The following is a 20,456-nucleotide window of genomic DNA, read 5'->3' as shown; positions in this document are numbered from 1 at the left end:
AAGTTAGTATCGAACAAACGATAGAATAATTAAACTCATGGCTTGAAAATAATAAATTAAAATTAAATACCGATAAAACTACAGTAATAAACTTTCATCACTCTCGAAATACAAATGTAAATAATCCAATCATATCTATTAAAAATAAATTTATAGATAACGTTAAAGCAACGAAATTTCTAGGACTCTGGGTAAGTGATACACTAACGTGGGATAGGCACGTATCTGTACTCCAAAAGAAACTTTGTAAAGTGCATTATGCCTTAAAAAGTGTGAAGACATCATTCAACATATCTGCATTAAAAGTAATTTATCCTAGTCAGTTTGAGAGTCTACTTACGTATGGAATAGTACACTGGGAAAACGCAGCAGAAAGTAAGACAATTTTTAAGATTCAAAAAAGAGTACTGAGAACAATGAAAGGTACAAAATCAAGAGTATCATGCAAAAGAATATTCCGTGAGCTTAAAATTCTCCCACTGCTTTGCCTTTATATATTACGAACGGCAATCTTTATAAGAAAATACCTGAAACCGTCTCTTAAATGCAACAGTGGCATTCATACATACAATACCAGAAACAAAAGCAATTTTGCAATTCCCATTCATAATACAGCACTTCACCAAAAAGGTCTAAAATATACAGGAATACAAATTTATAACAGCTTACACATCAACATAAGAAACTCTGAATCTGATCACCTCTTTAAACAAAGACTAACAAAGTACCTACATGAGCACTGCTTTTATACTGTCTCGGAATTTTATGAACATGCTCAAGCTAGAAACTTGTATGAATCAATACTAAGGTATTTTATTTTATTATTACATGAGTAGTCATATTTATTTATATATTATTATAATCAAATATCTTGAATACGTGTTTCCTCAATACTAAATGAAGATAGCATAATGTAAAGAAAAAACTATAGGTTCTCGCACTATGAATAAAATCAGGTAGATGAATAGATAAGGTATGGTATTTCTATGTACATATATGTATCATGTTGTAAGACTGATGTGATGTATAAGGTAATATAATAGTAGTTTATTATATAGACAATAATAGAATTTGACATGTTCAAATGTACAATACTGTGGTCTCTTGAACGCAAAATAAATAAATAAATAAATATCAACAAGCTAACAAAAGAATGGAAAATGTCAACATGAAACACAATGATGTGATGATAGATCGAAGCGTCCAAATGTCCTACACTCCGCCAAGCCTATTCCACATATAGGTGTGGTTTGGAAGATAACTAACCTTCCCGAGTATAATACAACTTGAGAACCCCTCCCCCTAGAGAAACTACAATGACCACAGATACCTTAGTAAAAGAAAGGACAAAGGAATATACGAAAACCTCATAGATGATATAGTGTCGAAGACCAAAAAAGAAAGCATTCTGTGGCAGGAATACATGGTCTGTTCTTGGGTATACAATTCTCTAATGGTCCCTTTGACAAGGAAAAGAATACCTTAAGTAATTATGGTTCTGGAAGGAAATTAATAGACAGCAGTTGTACACACATCAAATCCGACAAGGACTACGTCTTTCACTTGCTAGACCGATTTCCATCTCATTTTCTTCGTTCCTCTTGAAACCATACATTCTAACAATGAACCTTCTCTAAAATTGTAAATAATTCCCTTTCATCAATATGTCCATTATGTAAATACCACATGATACTACAATCTATAGAACTACTATTATTTACTATCTACTTTACTATTATTGACACTGCATGGCTGATCATCATCAATACATGGAGCTCACATAAGCTTTAGGAAAGGGCGGGCCCCCAGGATCAACGCCCTTGCATGTTTTCTTAACAGTTCTAGCCACTTCTTGCGAGTTGCTGGTATAGATCTCCACAGTTTCATTCTTGACACATTCGGCAATCAAAGATATTTAACATTCGGTCAAAAACATTATCACTAATCTTTCTCCAACAGACATAAGGTCTACAAAACACATAATGTAATTTCGCTTGTTCTTTTAACAAGGTGCTTAAGTTGTACTGACGAAAAAAATCACTTTCAACTAAGCTTCTTCTTGAATCTTGATTCGTATTTATCATTACGTTTTTCAGTTCTTTTCTTTCGTCTTAAATTTTACATAATTAATTTACTATTCCAATCGATACTTTCTTGTTCGTATGAATTCTTCGGGTTTAAAATTTAAATGTAATTGTGCTGGAGCAGCGCCCAAACTAGCACTAATGGTGTAACTTTAAAAAAAGCAAGCTTGAAATATCTACTCTGGCTACAATGAATGAGATTCACGACACAAAACGCACAAAATGTGTTCTAGATCTCTATGAAAACGTTTAAAAACATTACTGGAGGCATGATAAGATGTAGTATAATAAATTTTGACGTTGTACGGTTCCATCTTTTGCGCAAATTGTTTTCCAATTAACTGTGGTCCGCTATCAACTAAGATGTTTAAACACATTCCTATATGCAAGGACTCCAACTCACTAATCGAGTAATTGTAGCACTTGTTGCTTTTAGCTCCTAAATATCGAGAATACACATCATATACAGGAAGAATGTAAGTTTCGCCGTTTACCCCGAGGAAGAGGTCCTACGAGATCTACAGAAAAAAGATACCTTACGTTCTTAGCTGGTACACTTTGCGTTAACAACTTCATTGGTTGATTGTTTGCCTTCATACGCATACACACTTCACAGTCATTTATGTATGGTCTTATGTTTCTGTACGTATATTTTTCCAGCAAAACGTTCTAGATATGATGTTAAACACCTCTAAAAATCCAAAATGACCATAATGATCATGAAACCCAATTAAAATATCATTCACTAAATTTGGTGGAACGCATAATTTTACCCTATCTGGAAAATTACAATCTCTAACCACTAACAAACCATTTTCTAATATATAATATTGCTTCCAATTTCTAAAACTACTTCAAAAACATAAATTTTCTTCCTCACTTCGTAAATGTTCAATTATGTACCTATAAGCATCATACTCCCATTGTAATTTCGCAACAGTTGCAGGATCTAAATCATACACATCAGACTGTATAGCCTCTATTGGGTTAGCATTTACTATTAACTACTTCTGTCGGAAACATCCGTTCAAACAATCATTTAGTGCATTAGATTTTCCACTAATATATTGTACCTCATAATCTATGGCTGTAGTTCAAGTGACCAATGCATTAGCCTTGCGTTGCAGTTACGCGTGCGCTTTAAGCATGTCAAACCCTTATGATCACTAAGAAAGTACACTTTCGCTCCTTGAACCACATATGAAATTTCCGCTACCCCACACCAAACATGAACACTCAATTTCGACGGTAGCATAATTTTTCTCGCACTTGTTTAAGGTTCAGCTAGCATATTCTAGTACACACTTTTCACTGTTAACGTACTGATAGACAATAAAAGGTAGTTGAAGGGCTGAAGCGTCGCATTCCACATAAAATGATTGATCAAACGGGATGATGTAACATCAGTTCCTTCATGATTTCCTGCTTTAACATTTCGAGCGCACTTTGGTGGACTTGTTCACATTTCCACTTCTTTCCCTTCTGCAAAAGTTCGTAGAGAAGATTTGCGATTATTGCGTAGTTCTTAGTAGGAGCATGCCACTGAACTGTGCCCAAAAATGAACGAAGCGTTTTTAAATTCCTTGAGACTGGTAAGTTAGCAATTGCCCCAACGGATTTTGGATGTCGCGTAATACCTATACCTGAGACATAGTAACCTAAGAAATTAATTTCTCCAACATCAAAAATACATTTCTCCAGGCTAAGCGTCATGTTCGCGTCACTCAATAAATACAAGTACTCTATCGAGTATAGATAGTAATTCAGAAACAGTCTCTGCACTTCTTGCCATATCGTCTACATACCGAATTAAACGCTCTTGCAAGTTTTAATAGAAATACCTTACTTATACATAGTTGTAGAACAGATGGCACATACTCACTCCAAAACCATTCTTTTCTATTTATACAAAGTTTCTTCAAATGAAAACGTTTAGTACTACATAGAATCTTCCGTGACTCCGCACTGGTGTGAAGAAGTAAAATCTAAGGTACCAAGCACTGGTGTACTGTTAAAGTTAACAAGCAAATCAGACAGTTTTGTTTAGTCGCATGCTGGATTTTTCACGTGAATATTCAAGGCACGACAGTCAACCACAATTCGTAACTGCCCTGACTTTTTCAACATTACATGCATAGGTAACAGATGACAAGATTACCTTGGCCTAATTATGCCTAACTTAGCAATTTACGTATTTCTTTTCCAACATTTTTGTATTTTTGTGGTATATCATACGGTTTAGCCATTATTGGTTCACTGGTATTGACTTCCCCCGGTACTGAAAAAAGGATACTTTCGTGGTAAACGCACGAACACTTTACGATGTTTGATTAACAATTCGTACAGTTTGTTAATTTTACCGAACAACGTGGCAGGAACGAAAACAACCTTAATCACTTCTTTAGTTAAATACTGTACATATCTGGAGGAAATTCTTCATAACTCACATTTACCTGCACATCACTTTCATGCTTACGTGAATTACAACTACGTCTAAAAACCTTAAGTGTTTTTCTCATAATATTCTTTAAGATCACTTATATTGGACATAATAAGAATTAGGCACGAAGTTACACTTCCTGTGCTCTCACAATAACATCACTATTTGTTGTATGAAAACAACTACACCGTATTCGCCGTCGTATTCAATTCCTAGCTTATTATTACGAAAATCTATATCATTGTTATTTTTTCCATAAGCTTAGCTCCCAAAATGACATCTTCATGAAGTTCATTTAATACCAGAAATTCTACTAATACTGCCACATTATCAATCTGTATTGGTAACACTACTTTCCCTTAAGAGCATGTTTCTTTTTCCCTAAGAAGTCGCACAACACAATATTTTAACCCTATTGTAATACACTTGCTGACATAACGTAAAACATCATTTCGGACCAAACATAGTTCACATCCTGTATCTAACACAGATTTTGGGCTTATCATTTAACAAAATCTTAACACGCATAGTATTTTTACGTAAAGCTCTTGATTATTTAGTACAATCGTGTCTTCTTCACATTGGATGTTCTTACTATTACACAAATCTGTAAAACAGACACGACTCAAAAAAAAAAAAAAAAAACTTTCTCTCCCTTTGTCATGTAGTGAGAGGACTCTTCTAGTTTGAGGGCCCATTTCGTTCTAGTTTAAATATTTGAAAACACAGGCCACCTTGTCATGTCGTTGTTTTTCACATTATTTACTACACTTTGCCCACGGTTGTAATCTAAATTCGAAAAGTTACGTTTACAATTTTGATTGACCTGTTGACCGCTATTAAAATTTTCGAATCTGCTTTCACTATTGTAAGTACCATTTCCTTAATGTTGATGTTGACGCCGATTATCATTTGAATCTTGATTGAAATTTCATTTGTCATTATTATTCGATTACCACCTGCGAAAATTACCATTACGTTTCTTTTTGTAAAACCGCTTTCTATTATTATTATTATTCCAAAACAAACTTAACTTTGTTTTCATCGTCACCTTGTACTACTTTAGTATTATTTACATTTACACTTGCGCCACCGTTTTGCCTTGGTACACGTGAATTGTCATAAATTCCTCTTAAACTCGATAATCCTTCAATTGATTGAACACTCGCAATACATTGATGAATATTATCGTGAATACCATCCATCATAGCAAGTTGGTATCTTTTTAGCAACAATGTAATAATATGTGACAATGTTATTGTTGGATCTTCGAATTCTTCGAACGACTGAATTTAATGCTAACGTTCATTTACAAATTATACAACGCTAGAATACTTCTTGGGATCGAATGAAATTCACTTTAAATTACGTAGACGCGTTGCTTTTATGATATTCGACTCAAATGCTTGACAAAATACCACTAAAAACTGGTGCAACGGCGTAAATGCTTTCCCAACTAATGCAAACCACTTGTAATAACCACTCCAGAATCGAACTTGGAGTCCGTTCAGTCGCCCTGCGTAGCGTAGTCGCTAACGCTCTCCTCTTCGTTGCGAGCGGTCCCGGGTTCGATTCCCGGTGGGGGCACTCGGCCGAATGGGGCTTTCCTCATTCGCACCAGGAAAATGCCGGGGTGGTACCTAACATAGGTCCCAGGCCGGTTCCTTCCTTTCCGTTTCGCGGACAGTGTGCTCTCCGAGGGATGCTATCCCTCACACGTGACGGGCTAAATGACCATACATGCTGAAAGCCCAGAAATCTAAATCCTTGGAGTCCGTCCAGCACCTGTGCATTGACAAATTCGCTAGCAACCTGAATACATATAAATCTATCAGTATACAAATTCTTTTTCAGTGCAAATTGTGATGTGATTTAAACAAGTTTTCTTCCAACCTTACCACAAACAACAATATTAAGAGTTGTATTAAAAGCAATAATTTCAGCAATTTGATTTCGCTATAAGTAACATGAAACGTAGTATAGGCGAACTATGCACATAACGAAAACCGAAGAAATCATTGAATCAAATACACAGTGATCGAACTTCTTGCATTTAACTCCTTGGCAATTTCAGTTTACATATTTATTATTTTAACAAAAGAAGCACTGACCAAAGCTTAAAACACACTTTATTTTAAATTATAATAACGGTTTCGGATATCTAACATATCCTTTTTCAGACAATATCGAAAGTAAATGAAAATACAGACATATATATAGTCATTGTTATGACAAAGTTTAAATTTTTTAACAGTCATATATATATTCATTGTTATCAAAACATTTAAATTCTTTTAACAGACATATATATAGCCATTGCTGTACTTTTTTCTCCTATTTGCTGTATTTTCATTTATTTTCGATATTGCCTGAAGAAGGATATATTAGATATCCGAAACCGTTATTATAATTTAAAATAAAGTGTGTTTTAAGCTTTGGTCAGTGTTTCTTTTGTTAAAATAATCAATCCAAAGCCACGGATAGTCTTACTATATTTATTATATATCTTGGTTAAAAGAATAAAAAAAGGAAACTTACAACAGGTACTTCTGCTTGTCAACCATCTTCCGCTCTTGCCGCTTCTCTGACGAAGCATAGCTCGCAGGTCTAGAGCCAAGGCGTAAAATAGTAATCTTGAAACTCTCATTTCATACAAGTTTTTATTCGTTTCGCCTCCATATCCACTTTCATTGGCTGGAGCATTATCATGACGTATAAGCAAAGTCTATGATAGTATGTTATCGCCCTGGTTCCCGCGGATGAGATTCAAACGTGAGTAAAGAGTTCATTGTAACGTACAAAAAAATAAAATGCATGCATTTCACTAAGTCCATTGCACAAAATGAAATGAATGTTCTCAAAATTAGTTGATAATAAAGATCACTATAGCGGGAATTGTGCAGGTACAGGAACGTTGGCAAAAGGTGTTGGATGCTGATGGAGATTACTTCAAAACCCAAAGGTGCATACCGTCCACTGTATTGCTCTTTGTTTATCACTTGTCTTGAACGGCAACAACGTTTTTTTGGTTAGCTTTTATATATAAAAGAACGGGTTGAACCTAATCAAATTTGCATGAGAGCACCGTATAGGAATCATTTTTCATTGAGTATGTTCTGAAGTTATTTTCAGAAGTCAAATATTCAGCCTTCCACATGGCAGCTAACTTAATTCTCCTAAGTGAAATTTGAATTTGAAATATTAAAATATATTAAGATAACTATAAAATTAATATGCCTGGAATGTAGAATATTTTTTCTGTTTAGAATTTCAAACTTTGTGTATGTTTATTTTCCGGTATGGTACCGAACTACGTTATGTAAACATTTTCGTGCTGTTTCCATCTTCCTTTTCAAATCTGAAATTATTTAATTGAATGACAAAATTAAACGAAAAATGTTGTATGACTGATGGCATTTATTGCTCTTCCATTTTGAAAAGTAATACAGAGAATGACTCAAATCTTCTCCAGGTTGGTAGCCAGCCCAAAAATGTAGGGGAGGGCGGCAGTAGAATTTAGGGGGGGGGGGCGATCCAAACATAGTTCATCACCATATTACATTCATTAGTTCATTTGCAAACCTACCGTGAAAATTTTAGCGGAACTGGTAAAAATTTAGGGGGCAGCCCCCGCTGGATCCCCTCTGGATACGGGCCTGATCTTTTCTCATAGCACTCCTTCACCCAACACCATGTAAATTACTGCAGCGATTATATAAAACAAATATTGTAACTTATTATATACGTAATAGAAACAAATTTTAATTTAACGTACCTTCATTATATCCTGTAAACAAAACTTTTTTTAAAAAAAGAAGTGAAAATCATCCATTTGCGCAGTCTTATTATGCCATAAATTTTATTATATAACCAATGTGATGTTTTTCTTTGTTGCCGAAGTCTTACATTAGTATTGTCACGATTTTTTTTGAATCAAGATATTGAAATCTTTCTTCGTGGTGAACAAGAAGAGTTTGGTTTAGTCTCTAAGGCATAACTTACAGATAAAATATCTCATTTTTTTTAAAAAAAAATATTATATACAACCATCTTAAGTTGTTTTCAAAAAGAATTCAGTTTGAATCGAGAATTGGGTAAAAGAATATTCCTCCATGGCTTCTGAATCCAACATGTAGGAAGGGCATTATTGTTTTGTACTATTATTACCAAAAGGTAATATGTTTATCGCAATTCGTAGTTGTATAGTACTGCATATTCATATTTCATATCCAACCAATAAATCCACGATTCATTAAAGAATCCAGCCCTTAACGAATACAAAGCTACAGATCCTACGGTTCAAATACGCACTTAGTTCCAAGTCAACTCTAATAGAAAGTGTCCTAAATGAACTACGTTTAAATTATAAATAAACACAAAAATGCACACTTTTCTTCCTCTAAATTTTCTTTCAGATTGTTTTAAAAAATAAAGTTTGTACATATATATATATATTGGTGACAACTTTCAGCAGTCTCAAGACAAAGATAAAGGAGTATATAAGTGAAAGGTTTATACTCGAAAACAAAGCTCCTTGGTCCACAGAATACACATCTTTAATCTTTTCAGTGGTTTCGTGGTGACAGTGAGTCTCAATGATGATATTTCAATTTGTATCCAGTGTGCCCGTTTCCAAATTAAATTTTTGGTGCCTACGTTCGAATGTAAAAAACTCCTATGCCATCTTACATTTGTCTTAAGAATGCTAAAAGCGAAGATTCACTGAATTACTGTATAGTTTTAAAAACAAAACTAATTATAATTAGAGAAGCAAAAGTGAGTACTTTTTGTTTATTTGCTTGGGACTCTAGCTAACTGGGAAAAAGGCTTAGAGGAAGAGGAAGATGAGATATGCCCGAAAGAAGTGGTGATCACGGTTATATTAACAAAAAATAGTTCAGTGCACAATATGTTAAGTAAGTTAACGTGTAACATGACACTTATAGATTATTCTCATTGATATTGATGAACTGAAGGGAGTGGATGGATCCAGCGTAGAAACTCCTGGATTCCTTTTATGGTGTTCTACATTCTTGTCACAGGTAAACCGTTCATCTTTCTAAAATGAGCAATACACATCCTGCATCGTGCGTTAAATTTCTCAAGCATGCACACGTTCTGCGCCAAGAAATTGGATAATAGTTCGTTATATTGATCTGGAGAAGTCCATAATATAACCAGTATTGCTAAACTACTTTCCTCAAATGAGGAAAGAGCAAGCTACGCCAGTCACTACAATTAAAAACTGTAAATTACCCCGCGCCATCTACCGACAAGCGTTTCCCCACCTTGATTAGGTAAAATTGCTATAGTTCACGCCTTTCTCTCACTCGTCCAGCTCTTTTATTATTATTAGTAGTAGTAGTAATAGTAGTAATATTATTATTTTAAACTTTTCAGCATATATTAGTAGCAATGTCCTTAAATTTTAAAAGTTTAATTGATTAAGATTCCCTTTAGTTTATATTGGCATTAATATGAGAAAACAAATATTACTTTCCATTAATAACTTAAGGCTATCAAAAAGTAAATATAAAGTAAATAATTGTCGTCAAGAAGGGTTTTTGAGAATGGAGTGGAGAAGGATTATTTCCCTTTAAAAATTATAATCCTAGCAGCTGTCTTTTGTAAGTTAACAACACACTTTGCAAAACTAAAAGTTTTTACTTTAGAATCAAATGGCAATCATTAGTAGAAAAGAAAATACATTAATACCAATAATGTTACCTTATAGAAATGTGATAAAATGACGTTATTAATTGAAAAGAGGAAGTTTAAATCATCTTGATACCTGCCAACGGAGTTCGCTACATCTCCCAATTTATAAATATTGTTAAATACTAAGTAAACCTGTCTAATTGAAGAACCGAAGAGAAGCTTTATTTCTTTCTTATTTCAGATGAAGATGCAAACAATTTCGTAGAGGTCATTTTCGATGAGCCATGTGAATCTAATTCCACCTGTAACGAAGCTTCTTCTGATAATCAAGAAATGGAAAATTTAGGTAAGTTTTAGAGCATCAGTGCTCTTAATTTATATAACCTGGATACTAAATGTGTTTTATTATGGATAGCATAGTTTGGATATACAGGGCATGAATGCCGTATCTAGTTATTCGACCTTTCTCCTTGATCCACAGGAAGGTACATTTTATTGGTAGGATAAGGAATTGTATTTCAGATTGAGAAGAGAACGATGAAAGAATTCATTTCAGAAAATGTATAGAAAATGAACGATCAAAATCGTTTTGAAATTAAGGACTACGCTAGACATTATACATTCATTCTTATATCTGAGCAAAGCAGAATGTATCAGGGATTTCTTCTAAGAGTCCCTTAATTTACTAAAAATGAGATTTTAAAGACATTTAAAAATGAAGATTTTAAGACGATTCCAGATGTAAATGACTGCTTGCATGCTTGTTTTGTTTTTAGAATCTTTTATACATTTCCCCCTAACGATGGGTGTGTAAAACCTTATGTTCTGCATCTGTGCGCATTATCTTTTTATTTTCGATTGTATAGTCGAATAATACATTGCCGAATCATCCTCAAATGGAGTTGGATCAATAGTGCAATGGTAAATTCATTTTAGACGCCCTCATAATCTGTTTTCGTTCCCGCTAGTTTAAATTTTATGGAAATTTTCTATCCTGCATAAGTGAAAGTAACTTATTATACAAATGAAATAATTTTAGTATAAGATTAGATATTTTAACTTCCGTATTTTCATTTTGTTGTATTTGAATTCGCAAAGAAGTTCAAAAGTTCTTATAGTTTTACGAAAATTGATGATCAAGTCACACATCAGCGTGTCCATTGGGTCAGTACTCAATGGATGGCCACCCAAATTTGATTGGATCTTTGATCATTAAATATGCGATACCTTTACAGATACCAGATTACTTTCTACTTTGTACTTATAATGCAGTATTTATCAATATTTATATATTTGTAATGATCTATTAATTATAATGCGTCTCATAGTAAATTAAAAATATATTGTTTACTTCCACTTTAAAATTATTCTTACAAGAAATGCAGAAGTGTGCGAATTCAAATAAAGTTATCTCTTTCACATGTTTATGTCTTTAGGAATGTCTACAGCAGCTGAAGAAAGCATGAAGTCGACTGACGTCAGAAATGATCTAATTCCTGTTGAATTTGTAAAACTTGAAACAGAAGATTCGTAAAGTAAGTATATATTCTTATTGCATATATGTATTATGCAACTATTACTAAGAACTGTACTTACACGCTTAATTTTCATTCCTCATATTACTGGTTTCTAAACTTTTCGCAGGTCTTATATTCAGCAACACAAGCTATAATAAATTCTGTTAAACACAGTAAAGAATCATGCAAAACTTAGATGTACGAGTGAGATATGCATAGCCAACGTTGAAGTCACCTTTACTCGTGAAGATATTAACAGAATTAAACGATTCTCTTTCGTTTGTGTAGGAAAAGCATTATTGTTTTGTACTTCTATTACCAAAAGGTAAGATATTTAGAAGTTATTAACGAAACTTAGATGTACGTGTGAGATATGGATAGCCAACGTTCAAGTCACCGTTACCCGTGAAGATATTAACAGAATTAAAGGATTCTCTTTCGTTTGTGTAGGAAAAGCATTATTGTTTTGTACTACTACTACCAAAAGGTAAGATATTTAGGTTATTAACAAAACTTAGATGTACATGTAAGATATGAATATCCAACGTTGAAGTCACTGTTACCCGTGAAGATATTAACAGAATTAAACCATCTTCTTTCGTTTGTGTAGGAAAAGCATTATTGTTTTGTACTACTATTACCAAAAGGTAAGATATTTATATGTTATTAACGAAACTTAGATGTAAATGTGAGATATGGATAGCCAACGTTGAAGTCACCGTTACCGGTGAAGATATTAACAGAATTAAAGGATTCTCTTTCGATTGTGTAGGAAAAGCATTATTGTTTTGTACTTCTATTACCCTATTATTGTATGTAAGCTTATTTTTATATTTTATTAATGAAAAGAAATCTAGAACACCCTTATTTTTGATCTACCTAGGTGGAATCATATATTATTAGCTTAGACAAGAATAAGACAAAATCTAACAGAATGAAACCATATATAAAACTCTTAATACTACAAGTAATGGCTTCCTTCGACGAAAAGAAAAAAATACTACAAGTAATGGCTGTTCCTTTGACGAAAAGTAAAAAAATAAATACTAAAAGTAATGGCTGTTCCTTCGACGAAAAGAAAAAGAAAGTGCACTTGATGAAGAATCGTACATTGATCAGCTGATTGATAGGTTAGTACCTTACCCATTACGTCATATATTCAGGTGCTTGTTTTCTTGCTATACACTTTAAACATTCAGCTTGTGATTTTTGCTTTTGTTGTCTTACCATGTAACAGTTTCTCTGCTGTTTTATACTATTCGTGTTATTTGTTGTGTAAATTGCATTTACAAACGTAATATGTTTTGTTGTTTTACCAGGATCCACAGCTTTAAAAGTTTTAAAGGTCAATTACATTAAGCGAACTGATTTTCTCATATCTTCCATGACTTTAAGGAGCAAAAGATACTATCTCGCGGAAAACATGCATAAACTTATGTGACAGGTAATACATCCTCGCACACTACGCACTATGCACTCGCAGACTTGTGAACTTGGACATTTGACCCTTTCCGGTAATAAGTGTATTTCGAATGCGTACTTGTATCTTTTGGACACAGCCTTTATCTGGATTGCCGACATATTATTCTCGAAATTATGCTTGGGAAAGTTGTTAGTAAGTCAATCGGACCTTCAGCAGGGCCTGACATCTTGCTGTTTAAGCAATTTAAGGATTTGTGGAACTCGATTGACCACAGTAATTTCAAACCCGCCATATCTGACGGTTTAAATAAAAATGTTACGAAGAGTGCATCAAATATCATTGAGTGCTAAAAAAAAAAAAAAAAAAAAAAAAAAAAAAAAAAAAAAAAAAAAAAAGGAGTTTCAACCACTAGAGGATTACAAAGAACTTTTACAGCTCACAATCATATTCCTTGGAGAAGCTCCAGAAAGAGGTATACATTTTAGAGCTCCAGGAAGAGTTCATCGAGCTCGGTGGATGGCAAAGGCGATTTAGTCGCTAAAGAGATACTTATTTAGAAATCAGTTCAAACTTTCCAAACAAGAAGAAGCAGGAATGCGGAACATTTGCTCATTTGTTGTGAAACTTTACGTTAACAGCTGGTTTCAAGCAACACTTGCTTGTACTGCCTCCCAGAAAAGATGTGCAACTTTTGAGGAATTTGAAGAAATATGAAGGTGTCAATGAAGAAATTTCAAAGTGTATAATGAAAAAAGTTTCTTCGACATTTGTGTTACCTATCAAAAGAGCTTGTTGCGCTTGCTCTTGTTTTAATGACGATGTTCTCAGGAAACTAAGAGGAAAATGTTGGTTGTTTTAAAAAAATGTACAGAATGACGAACCATTGAAACATGCCCAAATTGATCTTGATGTCATTCTTACAAAGGACTTGCAAGATTTTGTATCTAGTAACACCATGAGGTTTTTCAAAATCCTGGATCTACCATCAAAATTTCTGCAAACTAATGTAACTGCCTGGAAAGACAACGAATCCTACGAGAAATGCAAGGCAGTAGCTAGTTCACTTAAAGTTATTAATGACGTATCTGAACGTTGGGTGCGCTAATGGAAGAGTACAGCGAACTTCATACAAAAGATGAAGAACAAAAGCTGTATTTACTCTTGTTATTTAAGCAATTTAGAAGCGAGTATCCGGACTCAAAGAAATCAACTTTGATGTCTTAAGATGAAGTAAAAACTAACAATGTATTCTATTAAGTTTTTTTTTAAATTCTTATTATATAATAGCAATGTATTTACATGTTTATTAAATATAACTTCTCTTGTAACTAAATTTTATTATTAATTCATTCTTAGTTTTTTAATGAAAACTTTACAAGGTGGTAGCGACCCCTAAAAATTAGTTAAAAATCCCAAAAAAGAATTACAGTAACTTTATATATATATCATAGATCAAAATGGCAGGGTGCCCCAAAGAATATTGGGAAAACAATTTTTATCACTTATTTAAAGACCATCCTAGAGTATATACTTTTAATGTTTACAACTAAATAATTCCAAAATCTTATTTTACATACATGATTTTAAATGTAGTGTTTGTGTTGCAGGATACTGGGAAGATACACCCGATTCACCCTCGTCAGAAACTTTCTGCAATACTTCAATCGACGAAGGACAAACACAGTCTTCAGTATTATTAAATGTAAAAGAGGAAAGAATTCAGATGTCAATGAGTACAAAGGAATCAGCAGAGGAAGTGTGGTAGGCACTAGCCACTGAAATGAACGAGAGGTGTACCTGTAATGAGGCAAATGTCAGTAGGTGCCAGTTGTCAGACGAAGTGGAGGACTCTAAGGTGTAATTGCATGGAACAAAACGCGCTGAAAAAAGAAGCACAAAATTGTTATGGTGAATCCGGATAATACGCGAATGACATGCGTAAAGTGCTGAAAAAAACATCCAATTAAGTTGAATTTTTGTCTATTTACCTCGTGTTCGTGGATTTTCCCGGAGTACTCCCGTTTCCTCCCACATTTCTAAAATGAGATTAACCATCGCGATTGCGCTTTTGCATTTTGAATTGAATATGATATACTGGATTTCAATATTAATATTTTCTTACTATGTTTGAATGGTTGAATGTTAATTTTGAAAGTGCATTGATATTTCATAAAAATTATTGACAGAATTCAGGTATTATTAAGGGAATATTATCGTATTCTAACGAGTTACTTTGATCAGGATTCTCAAACTCCAGCTGAGACTACTGCTACCTCATTGTTTGATCGTTTTAATGAAGTATATTTTTAAAATCTTTGTAAAAGCTTGACTTGTATTGACTGCTGTGTGAGCAAATGCTTGAATGCGTGTAATAATCCAAATAGAAGCAGTCATTATTATAGTAGAAACTAATCTTTTATTATTACATTCAATTATTATTTATCTTTTGTATGCATGCATTGCTATCTTCTGCTGAAATTTATATTCCTCGTATTTCTATCTTTTGAATTTAGTTTAACCCTTTAACATTCATTGACCCATACGGCTTTTCAAAGGTTTTTATTTCGACCTTCATATCTTTCGGAGAATGTGGTTCTCATTGACAACTCTTATGGGTTTATTCTTTACACGTTCTAAGCGTGTTTTTCTTTTAAACTGATTTTTTTTTCTTATCGGTGTTTATTATTTGACAACGTGAATGCTTCTTCGAAAGACTACAGATTCGTACCAACTATAGGGTTCAGAAATGACATCTTTTGTTCATTACAACACTATATTTTTTCTAATTTAATATCTACCACACGCATCATCTGGAGTTTTCTTCCTCCAATATATCTCCTTCATTTCTTCATTCAGTTTATCTTCACTCAGCTAAAGATAGAAGAAAATGTGCGTCTTCCTGATTCCTAGAAATAAACAAAATGGATTGATGAACTCCCGACGTAATGGAATGCTCGAATGTTGAGCAAAATGACCTGCAACGCCCGATGGCGGTGTTCCAAGGTTGTTGCATGATATACCGTTATTGCAACTGCGGATTTGGCTTCTCTATTAAATATAAAATTTAAAAATGACCATGTAAATGAAAACAAGTATTTAATCAAAACCAAAGAATACAAACAAAACAAATTATTCCGCATTCGAACGTAAGAGTGGCTAATTTTGGTTCAACACAAATATTTCTCGTTAATTTCTTCAAGTGCTACTTAAATCAAACAGATAACTGAAATCTTTCACAGTATATAGTTATGTGAAAAATAAATCACCAATTCACAACACTTATCATTTTCTGTTTCCAATCGTTTTGCCGAAAAGTCAGTTCAATTTAGTAAATTCACTATTTTCGAAGTAATATTTGTTTTATTTAACACCGACTAATAGATCCATTTTTTTAGAATTTTGACTATAAAGGCCAAACACTAATAACACATAGGTCCATTAAACAGTCCACATTTTACACGAAAAGTTATAATTTCGAAGAATACTTTCTAATTGGATCCCGCCGGTAACATGTTCCTCTGTCGTATGAAGGTTCGTTGCGTATTTTTCCTCTGATTATATATTATAGATGTCAGCACCTATCAGCCTACTTCTACCCACCCACCTGACCGCCAGGAGGCCAAGGTCAAGGCTGGTTTCTATAGCAACAAAAACTAACTAAACAGTTATCTTCAACTTATGGCTTTTTTTTTAAACTTATGAAATTAAATAAAATCGCGCAACATAAATTTTCAGGGGAAGGGGCTGACATTGTACAAATAATCAACTATCAAAGCATTTTATTTAATGTTCATAATTTAATATTCCACAGTATTTATGTCCATCTCAACTTCCCATCTTTTTAGATTTGTCCAAATATTGTCCACATAAAGAAAAAAAAATTTGAACTCACCACTCATCCATAGTATTATTTAACTTTACGTCGATTCCTGCGCCCAGTCGTACGAATCGAACAGCTCTTACTTTTGGTCATTGTAGAATACTATGTAGAACTGGCTAGTTCAGCTTTTTCTTTCAAATCATCAAAGAAGCCAATTATTCTCGATAAGATGGGATAGTTACTGTGGAATAAAAAGAATACTACAAAAAGTATAAGACAATACAACATACATATACATAATATCAACTCGTTACACATTTTTTTTCAGATGACCTAATGATATTTACAATGAATATGTACATATTTACATTTACGTTTTACGTGCTTTTCTCATTCACTTTGATCATTACGTTCCCGATATCTTTTCAAATACATAACGTGTCTTTTCAATTTTACACTAGGATTATCTACAAGTTGTACCCAAACGACATTGGGTGTTGCGAAACTGATTATTTCGAATGGACCAGAATAAGTTCTTGAAATCTTTGGGTTTACTTTCTTAAATAAGGAAGCCTTTACAATTCTTTTTAGCATTACTTTATCATGAACATAAAAAGGTGGTTCTATACGCTTATTTTTATAAGCATTTTCTTTCTTAACCCAAGCTTTATAAATGTTTTCAGCGGCTATTTGGGCTAATTCCTCTTTTTTTTTTCTTTCTTCCCCCAATAAACCTAAATTGATTTCCCATTTACAATCTAAGAGTGAATAGAATTTACGCCCCATAAAGCTTTCCCTCGAGTTAACCCCGTCTGAAATATCACATTTGAATTCAGATTAATTGAATTTTAGGTAATAAGTATGACCACCTAGTTTGATTTCAGAAACATAACATTTTAATATTGTGTTAATTAAATAATTTTGTCTTTCCGTAAGATTCGGACAAGGATTGTATGGGGAGGTTGTAACATGTTTAATACCTTGACTAAATAGAAAAGTTTCAAACATATGTCCTACGAAATATGACGCACTATCTGTCAATAGAATATTTATCCAACCATACCTGTATAACATATTCTCAAACTTATTTATAATTACTCGAGAATTTAACTGTTTTATAGGTTCTAAAATTGTAAACCGACTAGAATTATCTGTGGCTACCAATATATATTTATAACCATTGCCTGAAGGCAAAAGGCCTTGTACATCAAGATGCCAAACCTGATTAGGTCTCGTGTTACTTACAGAATAATAGTTTCCGTATAATTTTACATTTCTACTTTTATTTTGTTGACAAATTAAACAGCTTCGTACATATTCTTTAATTTCATCAAATAAGCCGGACCAAGTAAACTTCGAAGCTATTAATGAACTAGTTCTTTTAATCCCTTGATGAGATCCTGGCCCTAATTGATCATGATGATACTGTAATATTGTTTTTCTTAACCTTTTGGGAACTACTATACGAAGACCGTGTAATTTACCTTTGGTTGTTTTTAATAACACATTATTTTTTAACTGATAGTTAGGTACAGAATCTCCTTTTTCTAATGCTTCTATTATAGGTTTCAATTCCTCATCTTTACATTGGAATTCTTGTAATGATTCATTCAAAACAGGTATTGTCCATAAATTTAGAAAAATTACTTCAGTGGATTTACCATCTACATTTGTAATTACCGGTAAATTTTGATTAGGTGGATGGAAACAAGTACTCTCTAGTGTCCTACTGATAAAATCAGCCTGGGTATTGACTGTCCCTTTCAAATGAATAATATCAAATTGGAATCGACTAATTTTCTCAATCATAGTACCATATTTTCTTTGTCTCTTATGGTTACGTAATATCCAACTTAAGCTTCAGTTGTATCTGCATCAGTATAGACAGTAAATTTATTATGCAAATAAGGTTCAAATTTAGAGATTGCAAGATATAATGATTTCAGTTCAAGTTTGTACACATTTTTGCTCCAATCCGATTCAGGAACAACTTTAGAATAGAAATACACAGGTCTTAAAAATCCTTTTTCGTCGTATTGACTTAAAATCGAACTATAAATCTTTGTTGAAGCATCCATATGGATTACGAAAGTGGCATTTAGATCTGGAACCCTCAAAATAACATGATTGATCATTGCTTCTTTAATTTTATTCAAAGTTTCATCCTCTACACGAGTCCATTTAAATGGTATTTTATTACTACGTAATCTTTGTAAAGGTGCTAATAATTCAGCGTAAGAGTCTAAATATTTCAAGTAATATCCTAGAAAACCTAACAACTTGTTTAAACCACGTCTATTCTTGGGTTTTGGAAGCTGTTATTACTTTTATCCTGTCATCGTCTATTTTCATGTTCCCAGCACAAAATTCGTAACCTAAAAATTTTATTTTACGTTTAAAAATTTGAGTCTTCTTTGGAGACACCGTTATCCCCCATTCTCTCATTCTCTGTAGGACTTTCTCTAATAATAACTTGTGTGTTTCTACGTCCGGAGTGTGTATAATAAAATCGTCCCAATACAAATCAAAATGTTCCCCAATGAGATCATGGAATATTTTATTAAACAAATTAGCTAAGACAAAACTACTTTCACAATTACCCATAGGAAGCCTCTCAAAAGCAAAAAGACGTGTCGGACTAGCAAAGGCGGTATATTTCTTACATGATTCTGTAAGTTTGGAAAAAAGCTTGGCAAGCGTCAAAAACGGTGTAAATTTTATCTTTTCCTATGTTTCCTATTATGGTTTCCCCATTCGGAGCTGGATACCCCCCCCCCCGTTAACACCCTCCTGTTCAGTTGAGAGTAATTTATTAGTAGGCGTTTAGATTTATCCTTGTTTACAACTAAAAAACATTGCGAAACATTAGGTGAAGAATCTATTTGTTTAATAACACCCTTTTCTACTAATCCGTCCAAAAATAAATCCAATTTTTTTAGCTTATGTTTTGGAAGTGGGTAAGGCTGCTGAAGACAGGGACTATCATCAGTTAATTGAATTTCATATTCATAGTCTTTTATAGTTTCTAATTCATTGCTAATGACATCTGAATAGTTATGTATTAATTTACACAGATAATCTTTTAGGTTTTCATCATAAATATTAGTGTGTATATCTACTGTACTTTTTAAATTATAAGGTGATTCTATTTCTGGATCATCAAATGGCTCCACATTCACTGGATTCGGTACCACCTCTGGAACACCGACAGCTGAACCGGTTCTTTGGGTCTGCATAAAGGATGAACCATTATGTCGCTCGTGGCTCCGGTTGTACTCTTTCCCTCCATCTTTTTTCTTGTTTACTGACTACTCCACGGGCGTTCTTCTTCCCCATAGGTTCTTGTAACGGCTGACAATTACTAAATGTCACTGTATTAAGCTGAGAAGTAGCAGGTTCACACCGATCACTTTGAACTGTCACACGAAGGATGTTTTGTTCTTTCATGAAGTTAATTGTTCGGTTCTTATAATAGATACATGCTTCATACGCACTCAAAAATTGGCCGCCCAGT

The 20,456-nt window shown here is 33.4% G+C and overlaps 1 protein-coding gene across 9 annotated transcripts in view; it reads left to right on the top strand.

Annotated features, from left to right (window-relative positions):
* LOC145691005 (uncharacterized) overlaps positions 1–20,456 on the top strand; it is a 318,751-nt gene that overhangs the window by 269,496 nt on the left and 28,799 nt on the right. For 7 of the 9 annotated variants that reach the window (XM_081766498.1, XM_081766499.1, XM_081766495.1 and 4 more), the window contains 3 exons: positions 10,424–10,528; positions 11,619–11,717; positions 14,730–15,621. In XM_081766498.1, coding sequence (XP_081622624.1) covers positions 10,424–10,528; positions 11,619–11,716 — 203 coding nt within the window. In that variant the 3' untranslated portion in view covers position 11,717; positions 14,730–15,621. Of the gene's footprint in view, positions 1–10,423; positions 10,529–11,618; positions 11,718–12,582; positions 12,830–14,729; positions 15,622–20,456 lie in introns of those variants that run through there. The other 2 variants (XR_014132319.1, XR_014132318.1) reach the window with 2 other exon arrangements.

This window comes from Thermobia domestica, chromosome 7 (assembly GCF_964235325.1).
Source record: "Thermobia domestica chromosome 7, izTheDome1.hap1.1, whole genome shotgun sequence".
Taxonomy (NCBI): Eukaryota; Metazoa; Arthropoda; class Insecta; order Zygentoma; family Lepismatidae; genus Thermobia; species Thermobia domestica.
The sequence above is the reverse complement of the archived record's forward strand: the minus strand, read 5'-3'. Positions and strand labels throughout refer to the sequence as shown.